The 27,863-nt window shown below is 36.6% G+C and overlaps 1 protein-coding gene across 5 annotated transcripts in view; it reads right to left on the bottom strand.

Moving 5' to 3' along the window:
- Positions 1-27,863, bottom strand: part of PATJ (PATJ crumbs cell polarity complex component) — a 417,617-nt gene that overhangs the window by 373,907 nt on the left and 15,847 nt on the right. For all 5 annotated transcript variants that reach the window (XM_049879429.1, XM_049879433.1, XM_049879432.1 and 2 more), the window contains exons 5-8: positions 27,208-27,347; positions 21,119-21,314; positions 19,120-19,248; positions 1,021-1,239 (exon numbers count right to left, since the gene is read on the bottom strand). In XM_049879429.1, coding sequence (XP_049735386.1) covers positions 1,021-1,239; positions 19,120-19,248; positions 21,119-21,314; positions 27,208-27,347 — 684 coding nt within the window. The remainder of the gene's footprint in view (positions 1-1,020; positions 1,240-19,119; positions 19,249-21,118; positions 21,315-27,207; positions 27,348-27,863) is intronic.

Below are 27,863 nucleotides of genomic sequence, written 5' to 3'. Positions count from 1 at the left end.
CTGACTCCAATTTTGAAAAAATTTCTATTGTGGCTAAAATGCTATCAAAGAGCATTGCATGCTACATAGAAATCTTTCATGAAAGGAAGAGTCAATCAACATGGCAAACTTCATTTTTATCTTATTTTAAGAAATTGCCACAGGCACCCCAACCTTCAGCAACCACCACCCTGATTAGTCAGCAGCCATCAACACTGAGGCAAAACCCTCCTCCAGCAAAAAGACTGCAATTCACTGAAGGCTCAGATGATGGTTGGCATTAAAGTATTTTTTTAATTAAGGTATGTACATTGTTTTTTTAGACATAATGCTATTTTATACTTAACAGACAATAGTATAGTGTAAACATAACTTTTACATGTACTGGAAAACCAAAAAATTTGTGTGACTCGCTTTTCTGTGGTAGTCCGTAACCAAACCCACGATATCTCCGAGGTATGCCTATATTGCCTTTTATAGAGTCCCCAGGTGGTGCAAATGGTTAATGCACTCAGCTGTTAATCGAAAGGTTGGCAGTTCAAGTCCAGCCAGTGGTGTCTCTGAAGAAAAGCCTGGTGACTTATTTCTAAAAAATCAGCCATTAAAAACCCTATGGAGGACAGTGCTAATGTGACACACATGGGATCGCCAGGAGTTGGAGTCTACTTAACAGCAACTAGTTTTTACTGGTATTGCCTTTTGCCAGTATGTTCCTATTATGATTATTCGTATATATCAACCAGTATTTTGCTTCCCCTACACCATCTTCTCACCAACTTTATGAACTAGACAGGGCAAATAGTATTGTTTTCCTATTTACGGATGTGTAGCTGAGGCTCAGGGAGGTTGAATAACTTACCACTGAGAAACAGCAAAACAGGAAATCATACATATCTAGTGTCTCCAAACTAGGTTTTCCTTACACCGTGCTTCACTGGTGAGCATTTAGATACTGCTCGTACCAGTGGAGTACTCCAAATTGAGGAAATTCCTAATCTTGCAGTATTTAATCTAAGATAAAAGAATGATTTATATACTCACAGAACCAAGGCTCCTGTTGGCTTGAGTAGGTAGGGCAACAGGTAAGGCTGTAGGGGTGGGAGGGGTTACTGAAATTTCACCAATTGGGTCTCTAGCAACAAGCATCCTGACTGAATTCCCACAGTTCCTCAGCACTTGAGCAACTTGCTCACTGGTCATTCCTTGCACATTTGTGCCGCCAATCTTCAAGATGTGGTCTCCTGTCTGGAGTCTTCCATCCTTTAATCCGAGAAACAAAACAAAATTATTCCAAGAATTTAATGATCTTACTTCACAAGTTAATAACAATTCATCTAGACTTTCAGTTCTTGCAATTTGGCAAAGAAACCACCTGCAAATTCTGAATAAAATATCTTTTCAATGAAGAACTGCACTGGCAGCAGAGTGTTGGGGATGATGTGGATAAACTGGAACACTCATCCATTCTGGTGGGAATGTAAAAATGGTGCAGCCATTGTAGAAGGCAATTTGGTGATTCCTCAAAGGGTTAAACATAGAATTACCACAAAAAACAAAACAAAACAAAACAAACCCACTGCCGTCCAGTCGATTCCGACTCATAGTGACCCTATAGGACACAGTAGAACTGCCCCAAAGAGTTTCCAAGGAGCACCTGGCAGATTCGAACCACCAACCTTTTGGTTAGCAGCTGGCCTAGCAGCCATAGCACCTAACCACTACGCCACCAGGGTTTCCAGAATTACCACATGCTCCAGCAATTCTACTCCTACGTATAGACCAAAAAGAAAGCAGGGGTTCAAACACATACTTGTACATCAATGTTCACTGCAGCATTATTCAAATAGCCAAAAGGTGTAAACAACTCAAGTGTTCAAAACAGATGAATGGACAAACAAAATGTGGCATATACATACAATGGAATATATTTCAGCCACAAAGAAATGAAGTTCTGATAGATACTATGACATGGATGAACCCTGAAAATGGTGAATACAACATGTCAGACACAAAACGAAAAATAGCGTATGATTCCACTTCCATGACATATTTAGAATAGGCAAATTATAGAGACCAAAATTTATTAGTGGTTACCAGGGCTGGGGAGAAAATGGGAATGGGGAGTTAACTGCTTAAGGGGTACTAAGTTCCCATCTGCAGTGACGAAAAACTTTTTGTAAATAGCAGTGATGGTTGTACAACACGGTGAATGCAATTAATGTCACTGAATTACACACTTAAAAATGGTTAAAATGGTAAAATTTTTGTTAGATATGTTTTACCACAATGATTTCATAATAATAAAAGACAAGAGAATTCAAAATGAGAAGAGTAATCAGAATTCTAAATGGGCATTTGTTTGAGGATTATCAACTCATGCTGAATGGCCCAGAACTAGGGTATTAACGGCCATGCAAGGAAGAAAACAAAAAGCTCTGGACCTCAAGAAGGGAAGGAAATCAGACCAGAAGCCTCCAGCTTCAGAAACTCCAAACGTCAACAAGTTAAGTGATATGTTTGAGGACCAGCAAGATGCCAACGTGAACAGAAAGGGCAAAGAAGAGAATAGTCTAAGAAGAGATGAGAGTTAACAGAGAGCCAGACAGTGTAAGGCATTTGCTCTGAGAGAGTAGGAATGGAAGTTATTGGAGGATTCTGAACAAAGAAGAGACGTTATCTGACCTACTCTTAACAAGACCACTCAAGCTTTTGTGCTGAAAATAGACTATATGAGAGAAAACAATAAAAGTAGAGATATCAGTTGGAAGGCTACAGCAATAATCCAAAGATAACAATAGTTCAGACTAGGTTAGCAGTTAGGGGTGTTGGGAAGTAATATTCTAGATTTATTTTTAATGAACTGTCAACAAGATGTGCTGCTAGCTTCTATATGGAGTGGGAGGGGGAAAAATAGAATCAAAATCCCCAGTCTTTAGCCTGAGCAACTGGGAAGGTAGAGCTGCCATATAAAGGAGACTGTTTTGTAGAGGAATGGATGAGTGGGAGTGGAAATCAGGAATTCAGTTTTAGAGATGTTAATTTACCCTGAGATGCCTACTAGACATTCAAGTATTGGTTTCAGGTGTGCTGCTGGATATACAAATCTGGAGTTCAAGGGTGAGGTCCTGAATACACATTTAAATTTGGGAATCATTAGCATATAGGTGACATTTAAAGTCATGATTCTGGATTAGTAATGTCCTACTTCCTAAACTGGGTGATATATACATTGGTGATTATTATTGTTATTTAAAATGTGCACATACCTTACAAATACTCCTTTATATGTATATTTCATATGCAGAAAAGTCTGAAAACATAATTTATCAAAATGTATATCACTCAAAATATTTATCATCACCTCTTTCTTTGTTAAATTTTCAAAACAGCTGATTCATCTGAATTTTTACTAAATTTGTTTTATCAAAAATTTTAAATTCTCTTTACTTATCTTTATTACTGTATATTAAGAATATCATAATATAAACATAACCAGTTTAAAAAAAAAAAACTTACAGGTTAAAACTCACTTTCATGTATCATGTTATTCAAAGAAGGACAAATATAAAATACAAAAAAGTTGAGATTCAGAAAGGTTGACTGAATTGACCAAGGTCAACTCAAGTGGCTCTACCAAAGACCTATTCTTCTCATTTAGTCCTTTGCCTAATACTTTGATATCTCCAGAATAGCATAGAGATTATGTTACTGCAGCAAATTAATCTCCTATGAACAAAAAAGGCTGCTAGTAAATGGTAAATTTATTTTTTTCCTATTCATCAGAAATTGCCTATAACTGTTGAAAACCTTGAATAAAATAAAGATGAAAAACATATATTGTAATTGGAAGAGGAGGAGGACAATTAGCCTGAGAATAAGAGCAATGAATGACCCATTGGGTAAGAATGGTTCTAAGCTTCATATTACTAGTTCCAGGTACCACAATCTATTCTTATTTCTTGAAAATTGTAGGTAAAACTCAGGAGACAAAAAAAAGTGTTAACTAAAATGTCTATTCCCCATTCTTCTTTGCAAGAACCTGAATGAATGAAGTAGTTAGGTCAAAAAAAAAAAAAACCTACATGCTTTGCCTGAACTTTGCAGAAGGTGCTATAGGTGACTGGAAGTGGGGAGGAAGAAGGTAATAGAAATTCCATTCAATTCAAAAAACATTTGGAAAGACTTAGGAAAACAAAACATATCCAAAGAAGATATTACCATTATGGAAAAAAGAATTACTGAATTTCTACTTTAAGCATTGATAAGTAGATATTCTGTTTACATCCATGCTATAGACTTGAAACAAAATAATCAATTACCTAAGACAAAGTTAAAAGTAGCCCTGGTGATGCAATAGTTAAGCACTTGGCTGCCAACCAAAAGGTCAGAAGTTTGAAACCACCAGCCACTCAACAGAAGAAAGATGCTGACAGTCTGTTTCCATAAAGATTGCAGCCTTGGAAGCCCTATAGGGTAGTTCTACTCTGTCCTTTAGGGTTGCTATGAGTCGGAATAGACTCAACAGCAGTGGATTTTTTTAAAACAAAGCTAGTGTTCCTGATGAAAAATAAGGGCAAGGTTCCCTTTGTGAAATCAAACCAATTCTGAACAGAATTATGGTCTCACCAAAGAATAAAGAATACGTCTAATAATTATTTTCACACTTGGCTTAGCCAAAGCAGGGTATTTCAGCATAAACCATATATTTAGTTACTTCCTAGGTCTTATTTTTTTTCCTTTTTTACCTCAACTCTTAATTTAAAATGATGTAGATAATTTGCATCTGTCACTGAAAGTCAAACATTTTCTTCCTTACAGAAAAACAGGTGTTCTAAGGAATTTATAAGTGCAAAAACAGTCATTAGTCAGTTTGATAGGAAAGACACCAAAATGACAGCTACCTAGTCTAAGTCCAGCAGCCCCAGACACCACATTTTACTGCTATTTTCTGATTGACATTCTCTTTTTATAACCTGTCTACTGTGCAAGGAAACTAAAAGGCATAAAGGCCTACCTACTTGTTCTTTGGAGCCCTAGTGGCACAGTGGTTAAGAACTCAGCCGCTAAACAAAGGTCAGCAGTTTGAATCTATCTGCTGCTCTTTGGAAACCCTATGGGGCAGTTCTACTCTATTGGGTTGCTATGAGTCGGAATTGACTCTACGGCAACGGGTTTGGTTTTTTCCGGGTACGTGTTCTTTAACGGGAATCATAAACCAATGAAAGCTAATAAGTAGCTATGCCAAGGTTCAAAGACATAGCATGCTAATCAAACATTTAAATACAAAAATTAGCCAACAGATTCTTTCAAAAGGAAAAAAAAAATCAAGCATATGGTCCCGTGGAAGGTAGAAAACTTAAAACAGCTGATGCAACAAGGTATTACACTATTATCCTAAAAATACAAACAGTATCATTTATGCTGTTAAATGAAAAGAAAAACTATTACTTTGCATTCTTAATTCTCTGATAGGCTATCATGGGTGACAACTTCAATTCAAAATAAATTTAAAAACTTATAGGAATTCAGGCCTGAGCTACAAAAGAAGTAATGAAATTAAGTTTATTTCTTCAAAAACTAAAAAATGTCACCAAATACTTCTACAACTCAGAAAATGAAATTATTAACTAAGTTATAAACATATTTCAGGCCTGTTCCATCACTGATCTTTAATTAAAAGGCAACATATCACTAATGGAAAGCAGTGACTTAATAAAAATAATAACAAACCACTCTCTCTAGGAATTAAAGGCAGGCACTAAATTCAAGTACACTTATGCTTCTTCTTGTTGTTGTTGTTATTGTTGTGTGCCATCAGTTGATTCCAACCCATTATAACCCTAATAGGACAGAGTAGACATGCCCAATAGGGTTTCCAAGGCTGTAATCTTTACGAAGCTGATCACCAGGTCTTTCTCCCATACAGTGGCTGGTGGGTTCAAACCGTAGACCTTTCAGTTTGGAGCCGAGCACTTAATCACTGCACCATCAGGGCTCCTTACAGCTATGCCATCCTACTCAAATCAAATTCCCATACAGTCTTCACTAGCTGATTACTAAGGGTAAGGAAAACATCTGCTTACAAGATGACTCAAAGAAAAATTGCTTGGGAATAACCAACTGCCCAGTAGTCTTATGCTGGACCTTGCTTAATCAAGACTGAAAGCCTCTCACAGTCTACACCCACCCTTCAATCTTTGCTTGGTTCCATTTCTTCTTGATATTAAAGGTTACTAGGGGACAAGCCAGGTCCTTCCATTTCATCCCAGCTAAAAGGATTGGGAAGTAAACAGATGGGGAACTCTTGTGGATTTAATTGTGTCCCCCCAAAATATGTTGTAAATCCTAACCTCTATGCCCATGGTTATAAGCCCATTTGGGAACAGGTTGTCTTTATTATGTTAATAAGGCAGGATTAGTGTAGGATGTGTCTTGAGCTAATCTCTTACAAAATATAAAAGGAGCAGATTAGGCAAGCAGAGATGAGAGAAGAGAGATACCAAACCGCACGGAGATCTCCAAGAAACTAGGAAATAGAAGCTGAAGAGAAAAGGACTTTCCCCCAGAGCTCACAGAGACAGAAAGCCTTCCCTTGGAGTCAGCGCCCTGAATTCAGACTTCCAGGCTCTTAATCTGTGACAAAATTAATTTGCTTGTTAAAGCCACCAACTTGTGCTATTTCTGTTATAGCAGCACTAGACAACTAAGACAGGAACTAAGCACTTTACATTGGTTAACATTTCTCACACAACCTTTTTATAAGACATCTAGAGGCTAACCCCAATGCAGTAAAGAGTTAACATACCAGGTCTTAGACCACTAACCTTCATTAAGCACTTGTTTACAAGGTTGGCCCTTAGCTGACTTCTGGGAACTCAGATTTTGGGAGGATCCCCACCGTTCCCTGCTAAGAATGGCTCACTGTGCCTAAATTGTGCAAACAATGTGGTTTATGCCAACTACCTGCTTTCCTTCTGGCAGTCTGGAATTTTGGTACAAGCTGGACAGGGTGTGCTTATGTGACCAATCCCCAATAAAAACCTCAGCACTGAGTTCTTAATGTGCTTCCATGATAGACATTTCATACGTGTTGTCACATTCATTGCTGGAGGAATTAAGAGCGTCTTATGTAACTCCACAGGGAGAGGACTCTTAGAAGCTTAAGCCTGGTTTCCTCCAGACGTCAACTCACGAACCTTTTCCCTTTGCTGACTGTGCTTTATATCCTTTTGTAGGAATAAATCTTAGCCTTGAGTACAACTATATGCTGAGTCCTGTTGAGTCCTAATAAAACCTGGGAGTGGACTTGGTGACCCTCAACAATCCCCATTTTAGAAATATGGAATTAAGTCAAGAAGTTAAGTAATTTGCTCAGGGTTATAGTAGATCCAGGATTCAAGCCTTCATCTGGCTGGCTCTAAGGTTCACACTCGATGATAATATATTCCTTCAAAAGAGGCCTTTTTAGGATTTAAGTGAGTTGAGAAAGTTTCTCCAAATGTAGGTAACAGGAAGAGTATATGACACATCTTGTGTCACAGACTGGGGTAATAGGATATTGCAGCTAAAGTCCCTTTGCGAGTTACAGCACAACATTAAATAGAACCAAGAAGCAAATGGGACAGGAATGAGGAAGGCCATAAATGGGATGTAGGAAGAAGTATGATGGGAATTTTTCTGCTATGAGCCTCCCCATACTCCAGACAAGAAAGAGTAAATAGCCATGTTGTTTCAATAGCTTGCTACTCCCTGATGGTAAGAGTTTGACTGCACCTGGACAGGTGAATGTCTGCAAAAGGAAAACATTAGGATCAACATTGGATAAACAGATTTAAGCGTTAAGCATTGGCTTCAGAGCCAAACAGATGTGGGTGCAATCCTGAGTTTGTCACTGCCTACCTGTGTGATGTTGGACAATTTCTTAAAGACTTCCATATCTATAAACTGGGAATAGAACTTATAAGACTGTTTTGAGAATAACATGAGATAATATATATTAAAGAACAATGTCTGGCATAATTGTTTATTTCTCCATTATCCATTATGAAGCTTTGATGGGCAACCCCTGCCCTGCCCCATGCCTTCCTTGATGATCTGAAATAGGCAGGATCTCTTCCAGTAAAGGGAGATAGTCAGACCTGGGCTTTTCCCAACAGTGCCTCAAAGGAATTCATCTGGGAAATTCTGCACACCAAATTCTCCTTGTGAAAATTCATAATGCACATTAGTATATTAAAAGCCTAGAAAACTCTTACAGTAAAGAAACCTATTTCATTTTGTTTAACCCAGTGTTTTCTAAATTTATTTGACCCCTTATCTTTAACAATAACCATTCCATTTTGCATTTTGAAAAATGCTGCTTCAGCAAACAAGCCTACTGAAGTTGTTAAGAGGGTGAGGGGAATAGGGAACTGATACCAAAATCTTCAAAATCTCTCAATCCTTTCCTAGTTAAATTATTTTAAAAAAAAAAAAAAAACCTTTAAAGAATGTTATTTGTTTTGTGGCATACAATTGTTTTGAAGACCCATAAAATACCCATGTTGATATATCTGCTTCAGGTCTCTCAATCGGTAGTTCTCAAACTTTTGGTCTCAGACCCCTTTACACATTTAAGTTATTGCGGATGGTGGGTTGGCATTACAAAGGGGCACAAGGAATCTTTTGGAGGTGACGGATAGGTTCATCATCTTGACTGTGGTGACAGATGATTCACATTGTAGGCATATGTCAACATTTATCAAATTACATACATTAAACATGTATAAATGATTGAATGTCAATTATACACAATACAGTTGCAAAAAAATTACTGAGAACATCAAAGAGCTTTTGTTTATGTGGGTTTTACCCATCAATATCTACTAATTAGAAGTGAGAACTAAGAACTTTTTTAAAATATTTGTGTATTAATTCATTTAACAATAACAAACTCATTTCAGGTTAACATAAATCACACTTTTAATTTAAAATGTGTGATATTTTTAAAAAATTAGTGAGAAGAATGGTATTATTTTTGTTTTTACAAATATCTTTAATGTCTGCCTTAAAAGAAGACAGCCAGATTCTCCTATCTGCTTCAGCATTCAATATGTTACGATATGTTGTTGTGGTTAAATATATAAAGAAAATCTGGCTTCAATCAGATATATAGCTGGAAAAAAAGAAAGATATTTTAATAGGCCTTTCAGATAACTGTGGATATTCTTTTTCATATTACACCAAAACTTGCTAAATTGTGATTTCTTAAAGACAGTAGCTATGTGGAATCTAATACTACATAAACAAACTTTTCAGACACAGTTTCTTAAAATCCATTGGTCTATCTTGAATTTTGAATGAATCTATTAGTCATATATTATTTTCTCACATTATGCATTGGTCTTCAGAAAATATTTTGTTCACAGAGTTATGGAGATCATACAAATATCCCATATATCAAAAATTCTTGCTATTATCACCAATGATCCAATCAGAAAAGTCTTTAAATATTAGGAAGCTGTTACACTCATGGTAAAATATAAGTTTTCTGAAATTCTAATTTTTTCTTGAAAGCTCAAATTTTATCATTGCCAACAAATACTATCAGTTATTTTCCTTGAAGTCACAGACTCGTTTCATTTTCAAGAAAATGTCTAACAAATACCTAAGTCTGAATAATAATACTTTGTCAGTTTTCCTTTCAAAAATAAAAATACTAGGTTACTGAGAGGCAGGCCCAAGATGAAGGAATAGTCAGATGCTTCCTGTGGTCCCTCTTACAACAAAGACCTGAGAAAACAAGTGAATCAATTATATATGACAATCTAGGAGCCCTGAACATCAAAGGCAAAGTTGAAGAATCAGACTGAGTGGCAGAGGAAGGGTGAGGTGGTTCAGAAGCAGGGAGGAGTTGCCAGACCTGACTCGGCGGGAATCAGCACCCTGCAGGCCAAGATCAACTGATGCCAGCGGTGAGGCAAGCAGTGCCGTTCAGGACGTGTTTTCCACATCAGGAAAGACCAAGCGGCGGAGAGTCTACTCAGGCCTCCAGAACTAGCGAAAAGCAGCACCCAAGAGGCAAAATGTAAATATGTGAGTCTAACCTATCGTGCAGATCAAAAATCACCCCTTTGGGAAAAAACTCTCTCCCACTTCCTGCCCCTTCCTGCTCTGTACTGGGTCTGAGTTGGCTTCAGAGACTGCCGTGTTGCCTGGGCAAGAAGTAGGACCCGTCACACACCCTGAGCCATTCACCCAGCCTTGGAGAGGGAACAAATTAACAAACAGGGGAAAAATAAAATAATCAGCCAGCTCCCCTAAGCCAGGAACTCGGGGCAGAAACAGCTCCATTGCCTAGGCATACACATAAGGGGTCCACAGGCTTTGAATGCCCTTCACCCCTACATAGACCCTTGTGGGCCTATTACAACATTATAGGCCCCCATTAGCACAGTACAACAGGATATATACTGAAGTCTAACTTCAACTGTTTCAGCTATATGGTGGAGAGGCAGGTTTGTAACATTTGACACCACTCTGCCTATTAAGCAGGGTCCTAACCTATCCAAACCACTGGTCTGAGGACTGGTGGTTCCACTCATGCCACCTAGCCACCCATGACAGGGTCCAAGAATAAGTGGTGCCTCCCAGACCTTACAGCCAACAGCATTGGGTGACCATAGACAGGCTGTGAAACTCACCCACCTACATGCTGTAGTAAAAAGGGACACGCTTTCGTCACAGATACTCAGGGGCGGTTGTCAGCCTCCTGCCTTGCTCAGCACATAACCCCCTACTATAGACAGATACCTGTGCATACACGAATCACTCCTGCTTCTCTAGGACTGTAGGTGAGAGCTTACACCACACACTTGGTGACCAACTACCTAGATACCTGAGTTGCATCTGAACAAGAAAAGTGAATGGACTTCTGGGGTCACATACCTAGTAACAACTCAAACCACCTGGTGACAGGACATTAGTTTTAAAGGTGTCAATAATCAAACGACCTCACTCGAGAAGCCTATTTGGGCATATCAAAACAAAACAAAACGTGGTCCCAGACAGAGCTGGAGAAAAATGTAGAACAAAATTCTAACTCAAAAAGAAACAACAGACTTGCTGGCCTGAAACAGACTGGAAAAACCCTGAGAGCATGGAGCCCAGACACCCTTTCAGCTCAGTAATGAGGCCATTCCTGAGGTTCACCCTTCAGCCAAAGATTGAACAGGCCCACGGAACAAAACAAGACTAAAGGGGTGCACCAGCCCTGGGGCAGGGACTGGAAGGTAGAAGGAAACAGGAAAGCTGCTAATAGGGAACCCAGGGTTGAGAACGGAGAATGTTGACATGTCAGGGTTTTGTTAACCAATGTCATACAACAATGTGTGTACTGTTTGATGAGCAACTAGTTTGTTCTGTAAACCTTCAACTAAAGCTCAAAAAAAAAAAAAAAGTATACACATAAGTTAAGGCTTGGAGTACCTAATTAGTCTCCAAAAAAGTTCTATCTGCCACTAGCACATGAGAATCCTTGTACTCTCCCAATTTCATGTCAGTTTGGTTTCTAACTTCTAGCAATCTAATGTGTGATTATTTTCCATAATTAATGGTCTTAAAATATTTTGTATTTTCTTAATTTTTCATTTTCATTCCTCCAATTACTACTGAATTTTAAATCTTTTCAAAAACTGGTTGAGAATTTGTACTTTCATTTTGTGAATTGTTGATTCTTGTTATTTGCCCATTTTTCTGTGCAGGTCATCATCTTTTTATTACTAACTTGTAACTAGTCTTCAAATATAACAATACAATTAAAATATATCAAGAATATTAAATACCTAAATATATTGTCATAATCAAATTCCAAATTTCACTTGTTTATTCATTAATGTGGTTTTTGATATTTAAATTTTTTAACTTTTTAATGTAGTCACAGCTATCACTATGTTCCTTTGTGGTTTCTATTTTTGGAGCTTATTAAGATTTTCCTCTCCCCAGGCTTAGAGAAATATTCACTTATATCATTCTTTTATGGCTTAATTTCTTACACTTAACTTGTTCTTGATTTGGAATTTATGTTAAAATATAACATAAAGTAAGGATGAAACATCATTTTTTTTGCTCCAATTACCTGATGACAACTTATTGGTAATGATCTGTCACTTTTAAACTGTCCCTATTCCTCACTAACTTAAAGTGCCAACATTATCACATATTAAATATACACAATGGTCACTTTTGAAAAACAAAATAAAACGAGAAGCTAGGACAAAGTAAGCAAACATAAAGTGAATAAATATAATAACTTATTGATATCTCGGAGGTAAGAGTTAATATCAAATCACATAAAAAGGCAGACCACGGATGGCTTCAGCAAGTGCCAAAAACAAAGAAACAAGAAATCTTCCAGATGAAGATAACTTCCTGAAGTTACCAGAGGTAGACTACAAAAGGTAAATACACAGAACTCTTCAAGAGATCAAGAAGGAGATCGGGCAAAACACAGAACAAGCCAAGGAGCACAAAGACAAAGCAATAGAGGAACTTAAGAAGATTAGAGAAGAGCATAATGACAAATTTAATATGCTGCAAGAATCCATAGAGAGACAACAAACAGAAATTTAGAAGACTAACAATAAAATTTCAGAACTAGACAACTCAATAGAAAGTCATAGGAGCAGAACTGAGGCAATGGAAGTCACAATTTGTGAGACTAAACATAAAGCACTTGTAATCAACATATTTGAGCAAAAATCAGATCAAAGAATTTTAAAAAATGAAGAAACCCTAGGAATTATGTGGGACTCTATCAAGAGGAATAACCTATCAGTGATTAGAGTACCTGAATGGGGAGGGGCATAACAAAAAATACAGAGAGAACTGTTGAAGATTTATTGGCAGAAAATTCCCTGATATCATGAGAAGATATCTATCCAAGGTGCTCATCGAACCCCACACAAGGTAGATTCCAAAAGAAAGTCACAAAGACATATTGTAATCAAACTTGGAAAAACCAAAAATAGGGAATTTTAAGAAAAGTAACCTACAAAGGACAGTCAATAAAAACAAACTCAGACTACTCAGCAGAAACCATGCAGGCAAGAAGGCAATGGGATTGCCAGCCACGAATTATATACCCAGCAAAACTTTCTCTCAAATATGATGGCAAAATTAGGACATTTCCAGATAAACAGAAGTTTAGGGAATTTGCAAAAACCAAATCAAAATTACAAGAAATACTAAAGGGAGTCCTCCAGTTAGAAAATCAACAATATCAGATAACAACCCAAAACTAGAACACAGAACAGAGCAACCAGGTATCAACCCAGCTGGGAAGTCACAAAAACATGTCAAAGCTAAAGCATGCAAAACAGGGAAACAGAGACATCATTATGTAAAAGATGACAACATTAAAACAAAAAAGTGGGACTAAAAAATGTAGTCATAGATCTTTCATATGGAAAAGAATCAAAGCAATAAAAAGAAATAAAAGATTGGTTTAATCTTAGAAAAATAAAAGTAAATATTAAGGTAAACACAAAGGAAACTAACGATCCTAGACGTCAAAATAAAAAACAAGAAAAACATAAAGACTCAGCAAATACAAAATCAACAGCAATGAAAAAGAGGCAGAGAAAAATGACTCAGCACTGAAAATTAAGTGGAACAAAGAAACTGTCAACAACACACAAAAAAAGATCAAAATGACAGCACGAAACTTATACCTATCAATAATTATGCTGAATATAAATGGACTAAATGCACCAATAAAGACAGAGAATGGCAGAATAGATAAAAAAACAAGATCTGTCTATATGCTCCCTATAACAGACACACCTTAGACTTAAAGATACAAACAAGCTGAAACTCAAAGGATGGAAAAAATATATGTCAAGCAAACAACAACCAAAAAAGAGCAGGAATGGCAATATTAATTTCTGACAACATAGACTTTAAAGTAAGATCCACCACAACGGATAAGGAAGGACACTATATAATGATTAAAGGGACAATACACCAAGAGGACATAACCATAATAAATATTTACACATCTGATGACAGGGCTCTAAAACACATAAAAGAAATTCTAACAGCATTGAAAAGAAAGATAGACAGCCCCGCAGTAATAGCAGGAGACTTCCACACCACAATTGGTGAAGGACAGAACATCCAGAAAGAGAAGCTCGATAAAGACATGGAAGATCTAAATGCCATGGTCAACCAACTTGACCTCACAGACATAAACAAAACACTCCAACCAACAGCAGAAAAGTATACTTTCTTTTCCAATGCACATGGAACATTCTCCAGAAGAGATCACATATTAGGCCACAAAGCAAGCCTGAACAACATCCAAAACATCGAAATACTACAAAGCATCTTCTCTGACCATAAGGCCATAAAAGTAGAAATCAGTGACAGAAAAAGCAAAGCAAAAAAAAAAAAAATCAAACACATGGAAACAACAACACCTTGCTCAAAAACTACTGGGTTATAGAAGAAATTAAGGAGAGAATAAAGAAATTCACAGAATGAAGTAAGAATGAAAACAAATCCTACCAAAACCTTTGGGACACACCAAAAGCAGTGGTCAGAAGTCAATTTATAGCAATAAATTGCATACATCCAAAAAGAAGAAAAGAGCCAAAATCAAAGAATTAACTCTACAACTTGAACAAATAAAAAGAGAGCAGCAAAGAAGCCCTCAGATACCGGAAGAAAGCAAATAATAAAAATTAGAGCAGAATTAAATGACATAACCAAAAAAAAAAAAAAAACCAAACCAAACCCAGTACCATCAAGTCGATTCCAACTCATAGCAACTCTATAGAGAATAGAAAAACAATTTAAAGAGTTAACAAGACCAAAACCTGGTTCTTTGAAAAGACCAATAAAATAGATAAACCATTGGCCAAACTGACAAAAGAAAAACAGGAGGAAGCAATAACCCAAATAAGAAATGAGATGGGCAATATCACAACAGACTCAACTGAAATTAAAAGAATACTACAAAAAATTGTACCTTAAGAAATTTGAAAACCTAGTGGAAATGGACAAATTTTTAGAAATACACTACCTACCTAAACTAACAGAGGTAGAACAACTAAATAAACCCATAACAAAAGAAGAGATTGAAAAGGTAATTTAAAAACTTCCAACAAAAAAAAAGCCCTAGCACTGACGGCTTCACTGGAGAATTCTACCAAACTTTCAAAGAAGAATTAAAACCACTACTACTAAAGGTATTTCACAGCATAAAAGGACGGAATACTCTCAAACGCATCCTATGAAGCCAGCATAACTCTGAGACCAAAAACAGGTAAAGATAACACAAAAAAGAAAATTGCAGACCAATATCCCTCATGAACTTAGACACAGAAATCCTTAACAAAATTCTAGCCAATAGAATTCAACAGCATATCAAAAACATAATTCACCACAACCAAGTGGGATTCATACCAGGTATGCAAGGATGGTTTAACATTAGAAAAACAACCAATATAACCCACCACATAAATAAAAGACAAGAACCACATGATCTTATCAGTTGATGCAGAAAAGGCATTTGACAAAGTCCACCACCCATTCATGATAAAAACTCACAGCAAAATAGGAATAGAAGGCAAATTCCTCAACATAATAAAAGGCATTTACACAAAGCCAACAGACAACATCATCCTAAATGGAGAGAGTCTGAAAGCATTCCCCTTAAGAAGGGGAACCAGACAAGGATGCCCTTTATCACAAATCTTATTCAACACTGTCCTGGAGATCCTAGCCAGAGCAATTAGGCTCGAAAAAGAAATAAACGGCACCCAAATTGGTAAGAAAGAAATAAAAATAGCCCTATTTGCAGATGATATGATCTTATACACAGAAAACCTTAAAGAATGCATAAGGAAACTCTACTGGAACTAATAGAAGACTTCAGCAAAGTATCAGGATATAAGATAAACATAAAAAAGTCAGTTGGATTCAGACAACTTCGAAGAGGAAATCACCAAATTAATACCATGTACGATAGCTCCCAAGATAAAATATTATAAATAAATCTAACCAGAGATGTAAAAGACCTATGCAAAGAAAACTGCAAGACACTACTGCAAGAAACCAAGAGACCTACATAAGTGAAAAAACATACTTGTTCATGAATAGGAAGACTCAACATAAAGCAATCTATAGATACAATGCAATCCCGATTCAAATTCCAATGGCATTTTTTAATGAGATGAGAAACAAATCACTGACTTTACACGGAAAGAGAAGAGGCACCAGATAAGTAAAGCATTACTGAGGAAGAACAACAAAGTGGGAGGCCTCACACTACCTGATTTTAGAGCCTATTATATCACCGCAGTGGTCAAAACAGCATGGTACTGGTACAACGACAGATACATAGACCAATAGAACAGAATTGAGACTACAGATGTAAATTCCACCACTTATGAGCAGCTATTTGACAACGGCCCAAAGTCCATTAATCGGGAAAAAGACAGTCTCTTTAACAAATGGTGCTGGCATAACTGGATATCCATTAGCAAAAAAAATGAAACAAGACCCATACCTCACACCATGCACAAAAACCAACTCAAAATGGATCAAAGACCTAAATATAAAATCTAAAATGATAAAGACCATGGGAAAAAAAAAAAAAAAAAAACAGGGACAATGCTAGGAGCCCTAATACATGGCATTTACAGTATACAAAACATTACTAATGATTCACAAACACCAGAAAAGAAACTAGATAACTGAGTGCTCCTAAAAATCAAACACTTATGCTCATCCAAAGACTTCACCAAAAGAGTAAAAAGTTTACCTACAGACTGGGAAAAAAAATTGGGCTACAACAAATCTGATCAACATTTAATCTCTAAAATCTACAAAATACTGCAAAACCTCAACAACAAAAAGACATAACCCAATTAAAAAATGGGCAAGGGATACGAACAGGCACTTCACCAAAGAAGACATCCAAGCACCAAACAGATACATGAGGAAATGCTCACGATCATTATCCATTAGAAAATGCAAATTAAAACTCCAGTGAGATACCATCTCACCCCAACAAGGCTAGCATTAATCCAAGAAACACAAAATAATAAATGTTGGAGAGGCTGTAGAGAGGCTGAAACACTTAAACACTGCTGGTGGGAGTGTAAAATGGTACACCCGCTTTGGATATCAATTCAGCGTTTCCTTAAAAAGCTAGAAATAGAACTACTATACGATCCAGCAGGAAATAAGATCCCTCACTCGAATAGATATATGCATACCCATGTTCACTGCAGCACTGTTTAAAAAAAAAAAAAAATTTTTTTTTTTTTTTTTTGCACTGTTTACAATAGCAAAAAGATGGAAACAACCTAGGTGCCCATCAACGGACAAATGGATAAACAAATTATGGTATATTCACACAATGGAATACTACACAATGATAAAGAACAATGATGAATCCGTGAAACATCTCACAACATGGATGATTCTGGAAGGCATCATGCTGCGTGAAATTAGTCAGTCACAAAAGGACAAATATTGTACGAGACCACTATTATAAGAACTCAAGAAAAGGTTTAAACACAGAAGAAAACATTCTTTGATGGTTATGAAGGTGGGAAGGGAGGGAGAGGGGTATTCAGTAACTAGATAGTAGACAAGAATTATTTTAAGTGAAGGGAAGGACAACATGCAATACAGGGGAGGCAGCACAACTGGACTAAACCAAAAGCTAAGACATGTCCTGAATACACCCAAACACTCTGAGGGACAGAGTAGAAGGGGCGAGGGTCTGGGGACCATGGTTTCAGGGGACATCTAGGTCAACTGTCATAACAAAATTTATTAAACAAATGTTCTACATCCCACTTTGGTGAGCAGCATCTGGGGTCTTAAAAGCTGGCAAGCAGCCATCTAAGATGCAATCAATTGGTCCCAACACACCCGTAGCAAAGGAGAATGAAGAACACTAAAGACACAAGGAAAATATGAGCCCAAGAGACAGAAAGGGCCACATAAACCAGAGACTCTAACAGCCTGAGACCAGAAGAACTAGATGGTACCTGGCTACCACCAATGATTGCCCTGACAGGGAACATGAGAGAGAGTCCCTGATGGAGCCGGAGAAAAGTGGGGTGTAGAACTTAAATTCTAGTAAAAAAGACCATATTTGATGGTCTGAGTATGACTGAAGGGACCCCAGAGGGCAAGGCTGCCAGACTCTCTGTTAGCCCAAAACTAAAACGATTCCCAAAACCAACTCTCCAGACAAAGATTAGACTGGACTGTAAGACATAAAATGATACTCGTGAGCAGTGTGCTTCTTAGCTCAAATAGACACATGAGACTAAGTGGTCAGCTCCCGTCCGGAGGCAAGTTGAGAATGCATAGCAGGACAGGAGCTGGCTGAATGGACATGGGAAATACAGGTGGAGAGGAGTGTGCTGTCACATTATAGGGAAATCAACTAGGGTCACACAACAAGGTGTGTATAAGTTTTTGTATGAGAAACTGATTTGAACTGTAAACTTTCACTTAAAGCACAATAAAATAAATAAATAAATCTAAGTAAATAAATAAAAATGCTATTCCATAAAGAAGTGCTATGAAAAGTTCATAAGTGTTTTTCCTCAAGACAACCATCATATAAATACAGCAGAAGTGCTTTAAGACATTTCGCATTTTGCCACAAAATATTGAAAAGACATGCACTCTAAGGTGGAGATTAAATAAAATTAATAATTTTTACCACATCATAAAAAAATTTACTTAAGTTAAACCGGCATTGTTTTTTATCTTTTTCATTGCAAGCACCTGCTGAAGAATGCAATAATTACTAGTACAGCCTGGTGCCACTTCCCTGTTACTTACTAACGTACCACCAGTTTTATCTACCACTGCTTTTGCATTGTTAGTGCAAATGTCAACATGATGAAAAAGGGCTAGTAATATCTGAATATTATTATAAAAGTTGTTTTAATCTCATGGACCGCCGCAAAGGTCTCATGGACTCTCAGAGGTCCACAGCCTTTTTTAAGCTATACTTAAATCCCAGTTGCTGAATTGTGCATCGTAGTAACCCAGGTTATAAAATTACATTTCAGGCCATGCAATTTAAATTTTATAAAACAAAAATGGTAACAGAGAAGGTCAACTTACTCGATCTGCCAATCCTCCAGGAACTATAGTCCTCACAACCACGCCACTTGATTTTCCTCCAACTATTCCAAAACCTAACCCAGAGCCATCATTAATGAGCTCAACATCTTCAACATGGCCCCAACCAACCTACAAATTAATGGTAAAACAAATGTCAGGAAAACACAGATTCTTCCCTTTCCAGTACAGTAATTACTAATGTAATAGATATACAGCAAATTGAACATTCATGTAATTAACCAAGGCAAATTTCTAGAGGCTAAGAGATACATAAATATAATCATATGGCCCCTGACCTTAAGAATTTTTAAATCCAGTAAAGGACCTAAAACACATAATTAAAATAGAAGGCAGAATACTGAATCATAAGATGCTATAGTTCTAAGAGGACAAGAAACACGTATCATTCACCACTCTATGCCCAGTACCTAGCATGCTGCCCAGCACATAGTAGGAACTCAGTAAAATGTTTGCCTGAACCAAAAAAGAAAAAAATCACAGATATTCAAACAAAAGGGAAATGTAAGAGCAAAGCTAAGCAGAACGGGTCAAACATATGGTCGAAAGATTGGATTTAAATGTGTAAACAAATGGGAATAATTGAAGGTTTTAGGAGGTCATGACAGGAATATAGCATGATTTAGGAAGATTAACCTGGTGGCAATGTGAAGAATGAAATGGTGAGAAGGGCATGAGGTGAAGAGATTAATTTAGGAGACTTTTAAAAAGCAGAGGAAAAGTAGGCCTGACTAAGAATATTTGCAATAGGAATATAGAAATCAGACTGAGAGACATAAGCATTTTTCTTCTTTCAGGCTTCCATCAGAAATATAAATTAAATTCACAGAATCCAACTGTAGAGCAAAACTCTCCCTGTTAAGATCATTAGGGCATACTCATTTCTTTACTTTTCTAACAGTTTTTCTATTACACTAAATTGAAAAGTTACTATGTAATGTTAAAATAACTAGAAACACTAGGAATATTTAATAAATTCATGCCTAGAACAGTATGATAGCAGCTAATATTCAGAGAGGGTTTACTCTGTACCAGGCACTGTGCTTAGGTCTTCACACGCATCTCATTTAATCCTCACAACTGCTCTGAAGTAGATACCATCATTAGTCCAAAATTACAGATGATGAAACTGAGGCACAGAGCAGTTAAGTAACCTCCCCAGTGTGGCACAGTTAGGATGTAAATGAACTGGACTTGAATCCACCCAACTCTGACTCTTAACCACTACACAAAGCAATTTCCCACTCTGTTCATTCTATTTATTATGTAAATTGTGCTATATAAATATTCTGATTACAACAGGGAAAATAGCTATATGTTAATGTGCATTGTGACCTTGTACTGTTCCCAGACAGTCTATTTTTGCTTTTGTCCCAATGAATAAAAATTAAATAAATCAGCTAGCACTTAGTGTTATAAGAAAATAAGATTTATTAGCTTGCATTCTGAAGATGCAGGCCAAAATCTGTAAAATGTTATGAAACAAGTTTAATGGTTCCCAAAAGAGGCATATACTTTTGTTTTTTAAAATTGTTCAGTATAGATTCTTACATGAAAAGCTGCAACAATTTTGTAGTATCAATAATCAAGTCATAAGCCCCAAGATATTTTACAGAAATAATGTTTTTGAAATAAATAACCAAATCTTACTTAAGACACTAGATAGGAAATCTCTAATAAAATCTCTCTGCTTAATTAACTGGCTACATCACAAAAGAACACAAGACTCTTTCTACCACCAAATAAATTATACTAAAACTTCAATTTGCCTTCTATATTAAATAACAATGTTAAATAAGGAGACCCATAGGATCCTGAAAGGACCAAAAAAAAAACCCATGAACTATCTTCTTTTAATATGCTAAGGCTGCCTTTGGAGATACGATCATGTTTCTTGATGGTCACTTTCTAAATGCCTTCACACTTCATAAAATCAATGGCATAATTCAAAATAAAGTATTTTTCCAAATTTGCAACTCACTGTTTCAGGCAGAGCTGTACTACTTAGGCTAGTGGAAGTACTGCTTCTTGTGCGGGCTGGGTCTCTGGCCACAACCAGGCGCAAAGATCCAGTGGTTTGTTGTAATAATGCAATTGCTTGCTGATGGGAAATGTTCTGATCCAGTGGCGTGTGATTAATGGCCAATATCTGGTCATTTTCCTTTAACCTTTGATCCCTTGGGAAAATAAAAAAAGGATTTTTTAAGTGATACTACACCCTCATAAGAATCTGTTATTCAAGATTAAACAGTTTTTTGCTCATAGTACTACTTCACTTAGTACATTTATTCAGATATTTAATTATATACTATAACAGAGCTCTTTGCAGTGCTTTTCATCAAAGCACTTATTAACTAACTAACCAATTAGGTATTGCATCCCTAATACAATACAGACATATGTGGGCGTATACACACACATTCACACGCACACATTCACATTTTAAAAGCCATTTGGCTAGAAATAGACACAAAATTAATTTATAGGGCATCACTGCCAATATCTTGCAAGTATGGATGCTGCCCTCATTACTGCACAAGCCCCGTACTCCTGAACTCCTTCCGATATGACTTCCACCCATACCACACTGAGGAAACTATATTCTCAAATTCACCAATAGCTTCCTCTCCAGCAGATTACCCAGACCCCAATGCCCTTCATCTGTCCAAAGAGATAAAATTTCCTTGAAAATCAGTAAATATTACTTCTGAATCTATATTTTAGCACTTTTCTCTCTCCCAAGTACCCATGTCCCATCTACTAACCAAGGTAAAAAGGACTATTTTTGAAAGAAATTAGCATAATTTCTTTTTAGGGAAGTATTATTATAGTTAATATTTATTAGCTACGGCTGCTAACCAAAAGGCCGGCAGCTGGAATTCACCAGGCGTTCCTTGGAAACCCTATAGGGCAATTCTACTCTGTCCTTTAGGGTTGCTATCAGTCAGAATCGACTCTAAGGCAACAGATTCGGCTTTTTTTTTTTTTTTTAATGAGCCAGGTCCTGTGCTAAGTTGAGTGCTTTACACGCATTATCTCTTGCTGCTTCCCTACACACACCCCTTCTTCAACCACTCTGACCTACTTTTTCCCTCTCAAACACTTCTGGAATTTCCTGCTTTTATGTAAATTATTTCCTCTATCTTAAATGGCCTTCCACTATGTTCATCCAAATTCAATCCACCCTTCAGGATCCAGCTGAATCCCCCTCTCCATCATGCACCTCATTACCACATTGCTCTGAACCACTCCTGTAGAAAATACTAAATACACTGTCCACAGAGCTAGCTATCGTCTTCCATATTACACATTTTAAGTTTTCTGAGAACAGGGACTTAGATGTTTTAGATTCTCCCTTGGAATTACCAATTTGAATATTTCAATTTTTGATACCTAAATTGTAGATCGCTGTCATAATAGATTGTGTAGCACTAAAAATGTTGTTTAAAAATCCTTTTATCAATATTAGGAAAGGCTTATGTTATGCTATTGAATGATAAGAATAAGATATAAAATTGTATATATTCTGTGACCTTATCTTTATTGGAGTCCTGGCTGCGCAGTGGCTAAGAGCTCGGCGACTAACCAAAAGGTTGACAGTTCGAAACTACCAGCAGCTCCTTGGAAACCCTATGGGGCAGTTCTACTCTGTCTATAATGATTCTTGTGAGCTTTTCCACAGTCCTAAAGATATACTTACCTTTACATGTGAACACTACAGGCCAATTATCTAGGAATCATTCCATTTTCATCTTCAGTACCCTCCTCTAACTTCTTCACCTACAATCCTATTCAAGCTTGTTCATTCAGGGATATTTCTTAATTAATCCCAAAAGAATTAGTTACTCTGAATCTTTTTAGCCCTAATGTAACTCATTTTGCATAAAAGCCAGCCCTCGAATTACTCATGCATAAATGTTCTACTTTCTGGAAATCAGTCTATTTTAATCTACCTTCCCCTCCCCTACCCAATAGGTTTCCAGGACCCCTCCTTCCTTTCCAGTCAGTATCTGCTCAGGGAATATAAATTCAATCCAAGATAAATAAACTGTAGAAGAGAAGTCTTTTGGAAAATATGATGTTTTGGTGCATTGGAAACTGAATTCGTTTTACTACTACTCCTATTATTTATGATTTAACTTCCTCATATTATAAAAAATTCTTAATAATAAATCATTGAATTCACACTTTCCATTCAAGGAGAGACCAGTTCTAGTCACTCCATCAACTAATCTATTTTCATGACTTTGAGAGCTAACACGTCTCAAACAAGCTCCAAAAATAACATAGTTCTGTACAGAAAGTCCTCAGAAGAAAGTAAGAACTGATTGAAATCATGTAGACCCTTTAAAATGATCTAGGAAGTCCTCATGGCTGGCTCCTGCCTCTTTTTCTTGCACCATCTTGCACTATGCTCCCCAACCAGGTAAGCTCCAGCCACATTCTACGCACACAAGCTGTGTTCCATCTCTCCGTAGGCCAACTGGTCAAGACAGTCTCTCTATTTCTCTCCCTCTCTCCTCTACCCCTTCAGCTGTCTGCAGATCCTGTTGTCTCCCCTCAAGTACCACTGCCTTGGAGAAGCCCCCACTCAGTCTTGGTCAAAGTGCTTTACTATATATTGATCAAATAATCAAACCCCTCTGTTTTAGGAGCACTCACCTCAATATTACATGCCTAATAGTAAAGAGAAACTTTTGGGATCGTGTCTCTTTTGTTTACCAATTTATATCCAACACATAGCATATTTGTTAAGTAAATGAGTGGATGGATGGATAAAGATGCAATACTCCTGATGCTGTGAAAGGTTCCAAGCACGTTTCTAAGTACTTTGTTTATGGCATATTCCTCCTATCCTGTAAAATCTCTACCAGCTTTTCTCAATGCTTCCACTTGCCAACTTCCTCCAGCTGATGCACAACAGCATAATATGGAACAACATCTAATTCAAGATATAGGCCACTCTCCCACAGGCTTCCATTTCGTGCCTCTTCAAAAATAAAGCTTAATGGAGAGCATAATAAAATATAAAGCTATTAACTACTAAAAGCAATAAAATAAAATATTTCAAGCATTTGTGTTTCTTAAGTTTGGTAAGCCGTTTTTACAAGTCATATTTTCAAGATTGCCACAAAAAAGCTATATAGGTACATTTCTGGAGTCTTTTTCTTTATTCATTTAACAAAAATATAACTACTTTTTTGTTGTTTTTATTTAGAAAATTTACATTTTAAATTTTCCTACATTACAACATATTATATGCTTCCCATGACTTCCCCCTCATCTCTGACCCATATTAGATGTATCAGTTGTTATGTAGTTATATTTTTTCCACTGTATTTTGAAAAAGAATATTAAAAATGTCACCTATAGAATTTTTTTCAGGTTCTTAGTCTCATCCACCTATTGCATTACCGTTTGTTTTTTGTGGGGGAGGGGAGTGGGTGGGCTGGAGGATAGTTTCTACAACATACTGAAAGTAAAAGTTCAAATAAAATACATAGGCATGCATAGTTTGTTCTTTGAATATCCAAAATCCCAATAACCATATGAATGATAGCCCACCCACTTACCATTCATTCAGCAAAAACTACTAAGCAATTACTTACTATATGCTCTGCAGAGTATTGAGTACCATGGGGAATGAAAATGTGTTTAAGTCATCAGCCATGCCCGCAACAAACTCGTACTCGATTAAATGGGAGGAAAAGTAGGAAGACATACACAGTGTACTAAATATGTATTGTATATATCATGTTATTTTTTATGTTGCCAGTAGAGTAAGAATAGCAAATACATTTTGAGCCTTTATTATGGGTTTGGCACTCCGCTATGGGATTTATTAATATTATTTCAACTGCATCTCATCATAATATTGTCATTTTATAGATCACGAAACTAAGATTTAGCAGGATTAAGTAACTTGACCAAGGTCACACAGCTAGAGAACCAACATTCAAACCCAATCAACAGGACTTCTTTGCCTAATGAACCCGCAAGTCTTTCCCTTCTAATAACAGATTCCTTACTCCAAATAACACTGTCTCTCAGGTGTTGGTTCTATCTCTGTGTCCTTGAGACTAGAGGTTGCATATATTCAACTTCATACACGGAAGACCAGGGAAATATTATTGACATATTGGATGGCAATATGCCAACAAATTATTTGGTAAAGTTCTTCATAATAACCTGATAAAAGAATCAAGAGGTAAATGCTGGATGCAGGGGCAATTGGATGGATTAGTGACAAAGGCATCTAAAGGTATAGTATTGGACAGTCAACTTAGAATGGAGAATCAACTCCCATCCCATAGAATGCTGTCGATTTTTTATCAATGTATTAATGTATGTAAACATCAAATTTATAGATACCAAAAAGCTGGGAAGGATAATAAATATATTAAATCAGTATTCCCCAAGGTATTCCAAGGACCTTAATAAGTACTATTTAAAAAAAAGGCTCCATATTAAAAGTTGGGCCATAGAGACAGAAAGTAGATTCATGGTTGTCAGGAACTAGGGGGAGGGAAGAGGAATAAGAGCTAATAGGTGTGAAATTTTTTTAGAGGGGTGATGGAAATGTTCTGGAATTACATAGTGGGGACAGTTGTACAACATTATGTATATACCAAAAATCACTGAAATGTACATTTTAAAATGGTGACACTTATGTTGTGTGAATAATATCTCAATAACAATTTTGGAAAGTTTAAAAAAAAATTCTTTTTAAAGAGTTAGGCCAAAGTTAAATAGGGTTTTTATTAAGGGACTTCATCACCTTAATTAAGCTGTCAAGCTGATTGTAAGTCCAGGCTTATCCAGAATTACCTAAGTTTGCCAGAATAGCTCTAGTTTATACCTGCCATCTCAGTGTTATTATTAATAGCACTCCCTTGCACTCCCAAAACAGTCACAATTTGGATAACAAAGTATACAGTCTCCCTAACTATGTACACCCAATCTCCAAGAACAGAACAGGGTAGAGTTTCTCAAATATATCTGACCACTGTTATGGTTCCACAGAAAATACTTTAAGAAATGCTACATTAGATAGCAAAATCAAGATGCAAAGTCATGGCAACTTATTATTTCTGAATTTTGAGTATGGGGGACTGCTGATCCCCTGTGAGTGGAGAACATGAATTCAAATATCGATTATCGATTGAGAATTTTTAATTATAGTATGCTGCCACTGTTGCTATTATTCTAACGTGCAGTAATAATATACTGAATAGAGTGTTTATTAAATGAGTAATAAACCAAAGACCTGAAATCAAATAGACGCAAAATGTAAGGCTTATTTATACTACACCCTTAAAAAATAAAATGAAAGCACAAGTGCAACATGGGGGATACCATAGAATTAAGGGACCTTTTAATTGACAATAATCTTAATAAATCAATAGTTTAATATGATCACCAAAACATCATTATAATCATAAATTTAATAATTCATATATGATGCAGAATTAGTATTTTAATACTCACATTATATTGATCAGGCCACAGCTAAAATATCATGTTCAAATGAGAGTGGAGTGGAGCGGAAAGAGCAATACCTTTGCAGTCAGACTGTCTTAGAATCACATGGTTCCAGCATTATCAGTTGTGTGATTATAGGTAAACTACTGAACCTCTCTGAAGCTCAGCTTTCTTATCTATAAAACTGGACTACTGTCAAAAGTATATGCATGAGCATATGGAAAAAAAAAAAAAAAAATCCACTGCCGTGGAGTCAATTTCAACTTATAGAGACCCTATAAAAAAATAGGACTGAGTAAAACTGCCCCATAGGGTTTCCAAGGCAGGAAATCTTTTTGAAAACAGACTGCCACATCTTTCTCCCGCAGAGCAACTGGTGGGTTCAAATTACCAACCTTTGAGTTAGCAGCCAAGCACCAGGGCTTCTTTTGAACGTATGCAAAAGGCCTGACAAATGCATAGGAAGAGCTTAAGTCAGTGCTAGCTGTTATTGTTTTTTCTACCAGTTTCTTATCCTCTTTATAATAATCTTTTCAGAATTGTCACCAAAAAAAAATTACCAAAAAGCAAAACGAACACCTTCCTCACCTGTCTGCTACACTCCCTGGCTGTACTTCCTTCACGAAGATATCAACTTCTCCCAGATTTTGACTTCGAAGGGCCACCACACTGAATCCAAGGCCTCCAGTTGAAGGCCGTTCTATATCTATATATTCAATTTGTCGGCCCTAGTGAAGGAGGTTAAAAAAAAAAGAGTCAATGTAGTATATTTAACCAACATACCCTTTCCACTGAGCTCAAACTGCTTAAGCACAAAAAACAGCTTCTCCGAAGTCATCTCTATAAAACCAAATAAAGCCAGCATTTCAGTAATAAATTATTTCTGGAAACCCTCAGACTTGATTATTTTCAGTAGAACATTAGAGGAAATGTGTAGCGCTTTGCAACCTCAGGGAATCAGCGAGGTATTTTAGCACTTCATTCACATTATGAGATAAACCCCAAGATAGATGAAAACTGCTGAGAAAAATGCTCTTTCTCACTGTATATTCTAAATTATCTTTTATACCACATTTTCCTAAATTCTTCTGATGCAAAATACATTTCTAAGTGAGGAAAGCAAATTGGATGTATCAAAAATATGTTAAGTCCGAAATCAGCTATGCTTTTTAGCATTCTGTTTTTAATTCTATTGTGATGAATTAATATTCCTTTTTACTAGGTCAATTCAAAAGACTATGGAA

Source organism: Elephas maximus, chromosome 3, assembly GCF_024166365.1.
Source record: "Elephas maximus indicus isolate mEleMax1 chromosome 3, mEleMax1 primary haplotype, whole genome shotgun sequence".
NCBI classification, from domain to species: Eukaryota; Metazoa; Chordata; class Mammalia; order Proboscidea; family Elephantidae; genus Elephas; species Elephas maximus.
Note: the sequence above shows the minus strand (reverse complement) of the source record. Positions and strands in the feature narration are given on the sequence as shown.